At 38.5% G+C, this 12,573-nt stretch overlaps 1 protein-coding gene and 1 long non-coding RNA gene across 5 annotated transcripts in view; one reads left to right on the top strand and one right to left on the bottom strand.

Annotated features, from left to right (window-relative positions):
* Positions 1-94: 94 nt before the first annotated feature.
* On the top strand, positions 95-1,023 carry LOC115424026 (uncharacterized). The gene is made up of 4 exons (XR_003936040.1): positions 95-320; positions 411-501; positions 677-718; positions 897-1,023. It is a non-coding gene; the product is annotated as an uncharacterized LOC115424026 (long non-coding RNA).
* A 346-nt stretch (positions 1,024-1,369) lies between these two features.
* tex2 (testis expressed 2) overlaps positions 1,370-12,573 on the bottom strand; it is a 52,186-nt gene continuing 40,982 nt past the window's right edge. For 2 of the 4 annotated variants that reach the window (XM_030141092.1, XM_030141093.1), the window contains 7 exons: positions 11,365-11,508; positions 11,148-11,247; positions 7,110-7,230; positions 5,909-6,031; positions 5,426-5,635; positions 4,060-4,180; positions 3,160-3,309 (listed from right to left, as the gene is read on the bottom strand). In XM_030141092.1, the coding sequence (XP_029996952.1) occupies positions 3,160-3,309; positions 4,060-4,180; positions 5,426-5,635; positions 5,909-6,031; positions 7,110-7,230; positions 11,148-11,247; positions 11,365-11,508 (969 nt within the window). Of the gene's footprint in view, positions 3,310-4,059; positions 4,181-5,425; positions 5,636-5,908; positions 6,032-7,109; positions 7,231-11,147; positions 11,248-11,364; positions 11,509-12,573 lie in introns of all 4 variants that reach the window. The other 2 variants (XM_030141095.1, XM_030141094.1) reach the window with 2 other exon arrangements.

Below are 12,573 nucleotides of genomic sequence, written 5' to 3'. Positions count from 1 at the left end.
GAGTGGAGGAGGGGGGGATGTGAAAGCAGCAGGAGCCAATGAGGAAGCCCCAGCAGACACGGATGTGGTATAAATCACATCCGGGGGACATTTTCTGCAGTTGCACCATGCGCTGCTGCATAGGAAGCATGTTTGCTAACAAGACGCTGCAACTGTGCTCTAATATTATGGCCTGTAAGTGGTTTGTGAGTACATTTCTTAGCCAGTATTATGACACATGAGTTGGATTTGTCATGTGATTTGTCATAATGCTATAATAGAAGAAGGTAGTATGCGGTGGGACTGCCAGGCTAGGCCCCATCCGGATTGAAAAAATGAAGGTAAGATTATGATCATGCATTATTACTGTTATGCATGACCTTTTTCATATTCTTAATCACTCATTTTCTTATATGCTGTTGTGTTTGCAGATCCAGTGATGAAAATGTGAAAGGAAATCCTCAAGTTGATCGCTCACTGACACGTGTTCAAGGCCTGGTGTGTTCAATGACTGTGGTGAAAGTGAGTATCTGCACTTATATACTTTTTTCCTCTTCTCAGTGATGAATGATGATTTCTGTGCGTTAGACTTCTGATATACAAATGAAGTCAACTTTTAAATCTGACGTCAAGTAGTGCTACATGTCTAAATATGATGTAAGATGCAGGTTTATGATACTGAATGTATATCCTGCAGGGCTGGCCTCGGTGTGAATGGATCCTTATGGATAACAGTGTGGTAAGTGTTACCACGGCAACCTGACAGCAGTATCCTGTGGTCATGAATGATGTTCATAATGCGTTAGACTTCTGATTCCACATTGACGACAATGTAAATTTCTCTGACGTGACCCAGATGCAGCAGATGTCTGGCACATTTTGTCTGTGTGACCTCACCATGTTTTTTTGTTCCGCAGGGTTTGGACCCATAATCCTTGATGTGGACATGGGTGTGCCAGTGTGACACCATGACTCATACAAGCCTCTGCATATTTTTTTATACCCTCTGTGATTAAATATGTCCAATAAAGTACAACAATTGTACATGATGTTGGTCTGTTTGTTATTCTAATGGTTTTAGTATCTTTGTTAGCACTATACTTGGAATTTGAGTGGCCTCTCTTATGGTCATGCATGTCAAGATTAGTGCAAAATTATACCATATCTTGTTATAACTGGGGTTTCTTGGCATCTTTACCAAGTCTCTCTTTTAAGGCAAGATACATTTCAAGTTAGAAAGAAAGGCATATCAGTGCAGTGCAGTGATTTGGATTGTAGCATCTAAAAACCTGCAGAACCACTGAAAAATGAGTTGGATACTTCATGTCTGTAATGGAAATGATTCTTTTTTTGTCTGCTGTGATAAGTGTAAGATAATTGAAACACATTCTTTCCAAGCAAAAGGTTTTATTGATCCACAACGATCAGAACCATAACATTTTGTGACATCACTGAACACAACAGCAATGTTTGATATTTTCATCACTGTGCAAAAGAACAACACCAAAACTTGTGAAAACAAAGGGCATGTCTTAACACAGTAATGGCACGAAAAAATTCTCTATCCTCAACTGATGCAACAAATGTGGTGGCTCACTATGGAGGAATGTTTGATTACTTTAAAGGCACTTTCTGCCTCATACGCTTTGCCAACACATATTGAAACGTAACACATTTAAAGATAAAGTAACCTGTAAAGCAGCCGGGTGTCTTGGCAGACTGTAAATATATTATGGTCATTGATTGGTGTTATTCCTCTTTGATGTGTACAGTACAGAAAGAACAGCAAATCAATAAATATTAAAACACAGCATTCAACAACTGAATGACTGCTAATAATAATAAATAATATGGCTAATATCCAGTGATTTATTAAAAGAAAATGGGACAGGGCATGTCACCCATGTTTGAGCTGAACTCAAGGTTGGAGTGTTACACACTTTAAAAGGATTCAGTCTCCTGATGTCCTCAGAAATCATTTACCTGCAGATTATATCACTGTCTTATTTATTTCCAGCTACAGAAATCCAAATATTGGCTGTGCAAGTCAGTCACCGGAGTCTCTTCAGTTTAAACAACTGCTTATTTGTCACTGTTTATGACATACAGTACAATACCCTCCAAGCAGGACTGAAAGATTGCTTTGGCAATTAAAACAGAAAAGTTATTACTTTAGTTCAACGCTGAATATAACATGAAAAGAAGTCTTGAAGCTTGATGCGTAAAAGCACATCATCAGTGAATGACCTGCTCACTGCACAGCTAGGGAGCTGCATTCCTATTTATACATTCATCAGACCTAGGCAATGTTCAGCTGCTGTGTTTGCAGAGAAGTTTGGATTTATACGACACCTAAGAAGTCAGTTTTAGCACTACGCCCTATGACATAATGTTTCAATTAAAGCACACAGGCTGTATGTTATGACTGTGTCCATCTACAGTAGTAGGAGGGTGGATCTAAACTGACCTAGCATCCTAGATGGACACAGTGCCATTGATCTGTTTGCATATAGGTGCCAGACACCTGGCACAGGCAGCAGTGAGGAGAAGTTTTGCTATCCCTTTGAAATGTTATTAAAAGATGCAGGGGCTTTCAGCAAAACCTTCAGCGGATAATAGGATTAATCCCTTAAACCTTTGCTCACTCAGACATACTTTTCATAAAGAGGCCTTCAAGTTCTCATAAAGTTAGAGGAACAAGAAACCATTCAATTAGAAAGGTCACACAAAAGTACTGTATACACTGTACAACTATCATGTTTGGTGCAGCTGTACATCACAGGTATTATGGTTCTGGTTGAATCTGATGGCTATTTGGTGATCCATCACCATGTACATTTGTTAAACAGGCTGAACATGCCCTAATGAATTAATCAGAACATTTAATGTCACACAAATAAAACTGTGTGATTAAATGACAATCTTTGAGTCAATTTTCTCTTTGAGTCTACTGCTTTTAGTGGCCACAAATTATTCCGATCTTACCGACACATGTAGTTTCGAGAATGAACTTCATATGTGGCCACAGACTGGTGCAGCAGTGGGATCAGACTGAGGATAAAAAGGAAGGGGGTGTCGCGTCTGCCCATTGCTGCACCTGTAGTTGCTGATGTGGGTGGGTACTTGTCATATTGCCACGGTGATAAAATGTCCATCAGTGTACACTGTGAACAGCAGTCTTCATATGTCAGAGACCTCAGAGTCCAACGGTTCTGGGTCCTTCAAGGCATCATTTGTCACAGTAACCAAGTTGGCATTTGAGCGGGTGTCCATGGCTGAGTGCATTATGGGTAGCCATACGTCATCCATGTTTGGCATCACAAATATTTTCTGCGGGAGGAAAAGCATAATGAAAGAAATGTCCTGTATATTTCAAGAGGCACTGTTAGTCCGGAAATGTGACTGTTCAGTACAAAAACTACTGTCAGGATAAATAAAAATGAAAGGAAAAACATACCAAATCAGACAGTGACATATGTAGAATTTATCTATTCAAAAGAACTGAAGAAAAAGGCCTGAAATAAATTATCCTTTGTGCATCAAAATCCACATTTATATTTTTGGAACCCAAAAAGGCCAGTTTTCAGCTCATGCATTGTGGAAAGTCAGACATATACACTCACCCGCAGCTGACAACAGTATGTTCTGCAGCACTGTATTTTACTCGAGGCAGGATTGAGGGGGGGTTATACATAATAATAACCCCCAGAGGAGTCAGGCAGGGATAAATGTAGATCTGTGGTAGACCTGACAGGGACTCTTTGCTGCAGTTATTTGCAGGTGTGCCTCAGGGCAGTTATCTAGTAGGAGGCATGTCATTACTTTGGCTTTATGTGAGGGGTGGGAGAGCCACAGGCACACTGCTCTGAAGTGCATGATGTGGGCAGCCATAAATGAATCCCAAAGTCCTTGTTTATAACCGAAATTCTGACCCTAAACATCCCAGGGCACATTCCCCTTTGTTCTTGTGGAGTAAAAATCGTGAGCCTCTCAGTCGTGCCCAAGCAAAGTTTCTCCTTACACAAGTTGTACACATCATAGAATACAACACAGCCTTTTAAATATAGCTGATGTAAGTACCTGGAATTCCTGATCAAGTTTCTTCTCTATCCAGTCCGTTACATGAACTAAGGTGACCTCCCTTTCCCCAAGTTTAGGCCGTGCTTTCAGTTCCAGATGAGGTGGACTCCTGAAACCATACCTGAGCACCAAGGGAAGCACAACTGGTGAAATAAAGTCATGAAAGCAGAACTGCAGTTTGTGATAGATCCTCTAAGTTTATGACAGTTATGTTCTTTACAACATAAATGATTGTGTTGCGGAAATGTGCTACACAAATAAAGATAGTAAAGATGACATAAAAAAAAAAAAAAACATACTTTTGTGCTAGAGCTGGTAATTGAATTAAAAACTAAACTTAAACAGTCTGTGTGGGATGTGGTAAATGGCTATTTTATCTTTTTTTAACCCCTAAAGACCCAGCGCTACTTTTGTGATAGCTCCCAAATGATTTTTTCCTCTTTATTTAACCTTTCTTAAGTGATTTATCAGCATTTATTATGTATTATCTTCTTTATTTTGCATTTTTTCAGGGAAAATCTGGTAGTTTCCTACATTTAATTTACATATCATGTAGGTGCTCCTAAAACGGCAAATTACCGTTGATTGTTATTATATCAAAAACAGAAAAAAAAACTCAGGAAAAAGTGACTTTTTCAGTAAAATATATCATTAACTGAACATAAAACATGTCTATTCACTGTCATTGATCCAACTCCATGGGTTTTACTGGTGAATCAATGTTATAGAAGATGACGATGTTTCCATGTTCACTACACAGCCTCTGAACGTCCAAATGGGTCATATCTGACGACCATGACAAGAAGACAAACTACATTTTACGCTAATTATTTACACTTATGTATAGGTCTACTGGTTCAGAAGTTATTATTCATTTTACATCAGTAGATGTTTTTGGTTGATGGTGGATGTTGGGGTCCTTATGGGTTAAGCTTGTGCCATGAAACTCATTTTTATTGTCTTATGACTCCCTCCCCTTCACAGACCAATGGGCCAAGCACCAGTCTACATATTTTTTTCCATTCATGTTTAAAATCTATCTGTACAAAAAGTGTTTGGTTAGTTCACTTCAGACTTTGTAAAGTCACTGTTTTTGTGACATCTTCTATGGCTTTGGCTTTCAACTGAACTTAAACCCAGATATATATCACATATATATCTATCAGTCCTATTTTTTTACGCTCATTTTCAAAATATTCCATAATTTTAGCCTTCAGACGAGTACATTTTTAATCTCCATCACTGCAAGCATGCATGCATTTGACCACCAGAGGGTGCAGTGGTATATTCTTAAACTACTACTCCCATAAATCCAGTGATTTCAATCCTCAGTTTTCAATGTACTCCTCCCTGGAAGTGAACGTACCATATCCTGTCAGTGGGGGGAGGCGGGATGTTGACAGCCAGTGTCCCGCGACATTCCTGCACCTCCACAGTGAGCAGCAGGGGTGTGTTCGACACCTCCTCCATCTTCTTCTTAATAAACTCTGTCTCAGTGGCTTTCTGGAAGTACTTTGACTTGGCTATCTTGTCCACAAAACGCATGATCTTGCTGGGCCTGTGGCCTCCCACGTAGCTATGTGAGCAGAGGAGGGAGGAGGGGAGGCAAGGAGTGAGTCAGGTTTATAATTTATTCATAACAGCATCTACTGCTACTCAGCACCCACGATGGAGGAGAGTGACCGGCTGCTACATTAAATCAACAGTAAGCTTTCAAACATGTGGGACTGAGTGGGTGGGTAGGTGAAGTAAAAGGGCAGAACATTCTGCTCAAACACTATTGTGAATCTGTTTCTTCCCATTTTAAATTCTAGAGTTGTGCTGATGTTGTAAAAAGCCATTTGCTCACCCTTCGCCTCCAGGCAGAATGGGTTTGTCACTGAGGAGTTCTGGGGGATCCTCCTCATCTGATGAGCCAGCACTTGAAGATTCCTCGTCACTGTCAGCTAGACAGTATGTTCTTGGCCTGGACCTGTTACGCACACAAAAACACACAGTCATTGCAGCAAAGTCAAGTCATAATAGCAACATAAGCATTTAACATAACATGCATCTCTGGCATTTTACCATTTTGTACAATAATTTTGATGATAAATCACTGGAAATCAATCATGGCATTAATGAAAACTCAAACAAAATTAAAACTAGCAGAGAAAATATTGTTAGCTGAAATAAAAAATAGCTTTTATAAACACAAAAAATTAAGAACTACAACAAACAATGCAAAATGAGTTAAAGAAAAGAGTTTCTGTTCTCTTTCAATGTTCATGAATCTTGGTGCAAAAGAATAAAATAGCTTTGCACAATACGAAACTTTTAAAGCATATTTGATGTCATGCATTCTGTCTTTCCCTCAGATTTAATCAAGGCTTTCCTCATCATACCTGAAAAACTAAATAAAACAAAAACTAGACAGCCCCTCAAAATAAAAACATTTTTTTCTTCCTTCATACAACTGAACAAAAACCAAAACCAAATAGAAACACTGAATAATAATAATAATAATAATAATAATAATAATAATAATAATAATAATAATAATAATTAATAATAATAATAATAATAATAATAATAATAATAATAATAATACAAAATTTAATATAAAAACAATCATAACCCTAATATACTTATTCTACAAGAAATCCTACAAGAAAAGACAATCCAGAGTAAATGCATTGTTTCAGTGCCAGGCATCTATGGTCATCTACCCCCAAACTCACCAGTTATTGGACAAATCCACAGTGGGAAGCATCAAGAGAGAGGTTTGATATATCAAGAGAGGGGAGGAAGAGCCGACAGAAAAAGGGTTGGATTTGTGAAAAACAGATGTGATAACTAATATGGCTCTATATGCAAATCTATGCAATTAATATCCAACTCAGAGTCATTTGTTTAGCAAAAAGAAAAGATAATCCTTCAAGCGTATTATTTTGGGCCAGTCACTGAGAATGTAGACAACCAAGCAACAAAATCAGAGGAATAACATGTTACATGTCAGTTCCATAATAAACTTCACATGTGTAATGACTGAGCGTTATTGAAGGCCTCACCATTCTTTCCCATGCTCTCCCAGCCCCTCGCCCTCTTTTCCTAGACGAGCCAGGTTCATCTTGGTCTCTAGTGTCATGAGGAAGGACCCTGTGTAGGAGACCTCCAGATCGAACCACAGACCTAAACAGACAGGGACGAACATTTATCATTTTTCAGTATTACCACAGCAGAAGCCCATTAGCAAACACAGAAAAGGTCATCCTGGGGGCTCTGACGCTGTCTTATTGGCCGATTTCATTAGGGCTCCTTCCTGTTTGCACATCCCACTTCCCAGGTCGCAACAGGGGAACGATTGAGATTTCGATCCCCCGCTGTTTGCTCAATGATTTCAAACCTCAATAACTGAGACTGATAAGTGCTGTTTATTATTGCTGTGCCTCAGTCCTTTCTCCTCTTCATTTGCCACTCTCCATAAACGCTCATTGATTTGTATGTGTGTGGCAGCAGTGTCAGGGTGAAGCTAAATAACAGCATGAAGTCAGACCACGTTAGACAGTGTCTCATTGTCTGTGTCTGGAACGACGCACAGAATGGAGAGACAGTTTGGACTGCCCAATTAATTTTGCAGAGGTTGACATATCTGCACCGCTGACACATGCATGTGCTGGGGGGTTATATCACTGAAACAGCAATATTATGACACTGAATATTGCCCTGGATTCTAGGTTATGGAAGTAGAGCTTACGCTTCTTTTTTCCATACTGAAGTGAATTTACTGAGTTGACTAAATGCTATCTGCTTAATACTGCTACTATTGTTGATTATATTCTTTTTTTTCTTACTATATTGCAAGGATTATTAAGGTACCACATAGAATACTACACTCTACAGCAGGGGTGTCAAACTCATTTCAGTTCAGGGGCCATATTAAGCCAAATTTGATCTAAAGTTGGCTAGTGAAATAATAACTTAATAATATATAAATAATGTCAACTCCAAACTTTCCTCTACGTTTTAGAGTGAAAAAAGTAAAATTATGTGATGAAAATGTTTACATCTACCAAATATCCTCTAAAATAATGTAAATAACATAAACAAACTGAAGTTTCTTAAGAAACCTAAGTGCAATTTTAACAATACTATCTCTCAGTTTATCATTTACACATGTAAATTACAACTCACAGATCATAGTGAATCTACAAACATACAAAACATTTAATAACAGGCAGAATATAGGTAAACTTGCACTTCATACATTTGAAAATGTTCATAATTGTTCAGGTCATTTGCGTTTTTGTGAAATGATAGTTTGTTTTAGTGTAAATACAGTAAAATGACATGAAAATGTTTATATTTACAAAGTACATCAGTTGTACTTGTAAACCTGCACATTTATTGAACTGTTGTGCATTCAACATGTTGACTTCATTAATGTTATTTCGGATTTTTGTTTCTGTTACTGGTGCTGGGGTTCCATGTTGCCACCACCATTGGGTGTGAGTAAAAAATGAGCTCAAATGTAGTGTCAATGAGTCCTGACTCCTGCCAGGCCAGGGGGGTTAGGATTATTTAGTTTAGATTTACTTTGTTGTTTTGTAATGCTTAAGTTTGTTTGGATGTTCCTTTGGGCTCAATTATTGTTTGTTTTTGGAGATGTACTGACTTTCCAATCATGTATTTGGTAATTATTCAATGATAAGTGTTTCTGTTATAGTTGAGTTCTGTTTTGTCTCTTTGTGTTTGGTCCGTTAAGTTGTTTCATATTGGCCTGAGTTCATTTCTATTTATTTACCTTCTTTTATTTGGCCCAGAACCCAATGTAGGCTTTTGTAAATCAATTTTTCCCCTTTTTTGGGCTAAATAAAACCTGTTATATCCTCATGCTTCATTCCTCCTCCTTTGTTCTTCGTAAACTGAGCTCCAGTACTTGTGAAATGTTCTGTCTTTGTTGCTGTGCTCCAACACTGTCCCCTCAATTCTCACATAATACATACACATAATAATGTTTCCATTCTTGAATACAGGTGCATTGTTATTTTTCCAATGTTGCAGTAATACCTGACAAAAATCTGATTTGCCATCCCGCTGGGCATCTTACTTTAAACATTGTGTGAGAAAGAAATCATGGTGAATATGATTTTGCAGTTACATCTTCTAGAAATCCATCTTTCAATGTCCCCTCAAGTCTTTTTAATTTCCTCACATGTATAAGGGAACCATATTTTAACATATCTGAGGAGCTAGGGTCAAAGTTAAGAAGTTTGTTTCTAAAACAGTATAAACTTGTTAATTATACTGTAGAACAGTACATGCAAACATGCCTTCCAACTTTTCTCTTCAACAACTAAATGCAGATTTTTATTCCATTTGTCAAATTATTTGTCAAATGTTATATGAAGCCATTGACAGATGGATGCTTCTATGAAATTGGGTTCATTCTGGTATCTGGCACTTTGCCAGTTTTTTTAGACCCAAAAGAGAAATTTAAACATATTTCCCCCCAAGATGTACCTAATGATGGCCTCAGATAAACACAAAAAAAATATATACTCGTGCTCTGAGCCATCCCAAAGTTAATACATTTTTAATAAAATATTGATGCCAAAAATAGGATCAAAACTAGGACATGAAAAACTACCTAGGTGTCAGTGTATTTTATCTTGAAAACATGGCTTGAAATGGTCTTATATACCGCTATTAATGAAGACGCTGTGTTAAATTTGACAATCCTAGTGTTTTTTCTAATTCAGACATGTGGGTTTTTCATGAATCGGCAGTCTCATTCCAGGTTACGTGTGTAACCCATCGTATCCACTGGTGTTACACACGGAACCTCTCCATTTAAACATATATAACTCACAAGTGATTTTGCAACAGCTGTTATTTTTGTGAAACACTCTGCCTTGCATTAGTTCAATTCCCAAAACGTACCTGTGAGAGAATAAAAAGATATTCGACAAAATAGTAGCAAGTAATTTCCGTGTCCTTTTTACCATGTTACATGCAGATTTTTGTATAGAAATAATATTGAAATAGACCCAAAGTGCTTCCAAACTAGCTTCATAGCATTAGTCTACATCTGGTTTGGATTTTTAGCCTCTCTGTCCTGTTTTCAGGGACCAGTTTCATAGAAGCACCCAGATGCACTCAAAACATTACCATATTACAATATCTACTTAGAAGTGAAACACTGTAGTATAATTAGAATAATCACGCCCAACTCTACAACTCGAGCCTTGCATGTATGCAATAAAAAGTATCATGAATCAGTATCACATGAATCTGCTGTTTGTCAAAAAATAAAAATTGGTATCTACATCAGGTAAACGTTATTATTGCCCTTTGTGCATCCTGTTCTGCAGCACTCCATGAGATACCGTTCCTCAAAGACTAATTATGAGCTGAGATCAACTGATGAGGCTTTGTGAGTAGATCTGTGGGTGTGTAGGTTCAGACAGAACACATTAATGAGCATTGCAGACTTGGCTGTGAAAATGTGGCTGCCAGGAAGATGAATCATGACTGGCTCCTATAACCTAACAACAAAGGTACTACGACGAAATGTGAGATTCGACTAGACTCAACGCAAATGTTTGGACTAAATATGGAAAGCTACAAATAAAACTGACATGAATTTAGGAGACAGCAGTGAGGATTGACCAAATCACCCCTCAGACAGCCCTGTTTTAATTTTCCTCAGCTTCTCTGCATTCATTTTTCATCTAACCAGTCACCTCGGTATGAAATCATACACCCCACATCGCTGTTTTGCCTCTGTGTGGTGAACCAGTTACTCTGCTGAGACTCAAAGCAGGCAGGAGGCCGGGGTGAGTCAGTATATCAGTAATGGATGAGGGGGACCCGGGACGTGATGTTTAATTTCTGGAGCTTAATAGAACGAGGTGTGCAGAATGGCTCGACTCAACTCTAAAGGGGAGGACTGAAGGGTGAAGGGGACACATCTCAATACAGAGAGAAGAAGAGGAAGGTGAGGAGATGATGGAGAAGATGCAGAGGAAAAGGAAGAAGACTGACAGCTAGAAAAACACATAAAACTAACACATCTCTGTTAAAACTAGGAAGGTTTCTATTCCTACCTTGGTGGTCCACAGAGGGTTTGGAGGCATGAAGGATCTTAGGAATGGAAAAGCCCATGTCTAGCTCTGTCAATGTCAGCTCATTCATAACATACGGCAGCTGAAACCCAGAAGGCAGTTTTCACCGAGACAAAAAATAAAATAAAAAATGAGCCACAGACATACGAGACACAGTAAATATTTGTAGATGTTCGTCCTACCTCATACAACTACCCACCCTGATCTTACTGAGTTTCATTTGGATCTTTTTGGAGACTACATTGGCCCAGTACTTCTCACCAAGGAAGTCCCAGAATATCCTTCCCAAAAAAGCATTGACCCAGGCCTCGGGTTCCACAGGTGCATCTGAACTCCTGGGTATCTGAAGAACACATGCAAGAATTTATATATTTTTATTTATTTATTCATTTCTAAAATTAAATTAAGATGGCACAGATGGTGGCTACTCTGCCATTTACACCCACAAAGCATATGCACCAAAATTTTGTAATATATAATTGAAATAAAGTCTTGAGAATAAAGTCTGGGTCAAAGACTAGGGCCCAAACCCAATTCACCCCTTGGCCCTCCCCCTTACCCCTACCCATCCGTTTTGCACATACACAAGAAGGGGTAGTGTTGTCCCGATTCTCAATTAGACGGAGGGGATGGGCCCTCGAAGCAGAGATTTTTCAGGACCACACTATGAACGGAGGGGTAGGAGAAATCTCCCATAATTCTGTTTGAATCATCGGCAAGATGGAGGTAAACACAGCCAAAAGGTGCAGCAGTGTGATGAAAGAAACACACAAATGTACGTATTTTCTTTGTAAACAACTTAATCATTTGATCGACCGTTTAATGCCGTTTCAAAGTGTTATAGATCGCATTTTTGCGGTTTATAGTTGATAGCCGCTAAAAGATGACCAAAGCCCATGCAACAGAGACGGTTACAGCTACTGAAAGCATGGGAAGTACTTGTGTAAATAAAGTTGTTGCATCTGTTTAGAGCGGCATCGACGAGTGCTGATGATGTAGCAGGTCGTGAAGGGTTGTCACATTTCATAGGAGAATGTTTCAACCCCTAACCCTTGCTGCTCTGTTAGGGTAGTGCCAAGTGCAAGGGCCAAGAGGCAGGGGTAAAGGGAAGGGCTAAGGGGTGAATTGGGATTGGGCCTAGATTTTCACTACTGATACTGTTGTCAAGTAGCATTATTTAGTGCTATTTTCAATTTTCAGTCACAGTTAGGTTAGGTTTAAACATCATATATACACCATCACCCATAAATTTGGAATAAAATGAAATGATTGTGACTATGTGATTTATTCTTGATCGATAAAGTGTAACTATGTAATCATCACACGTGGTCAGAAGTGATTACTGATGTATATAAATGGAAATAAACAGAGGAATGTGTCTGAAAACACTATTCTTCCAACTTTATGG

The sequence above is a fragment of the Sphaeramia orbicularis genome, chromosome 8, assembly GCF_902148855.1.
Source record: "Sphaeramia orbicularis chromosome 8, fSphaOr1.1, whole genome shotgun sequence".
Taxonomy (NCBI): Eukaryota; Metazoa; Chordata; class Actinopteri; order Kurtiformes; family Apogonidae; genus Sphaeramia; species Sphaeramia orbicularis.
The sequence above is the reverse complement of the archived record's forward strand: the minus strand, read 5'-3'. Positions and strand labels throughout refer to the sequence as shown.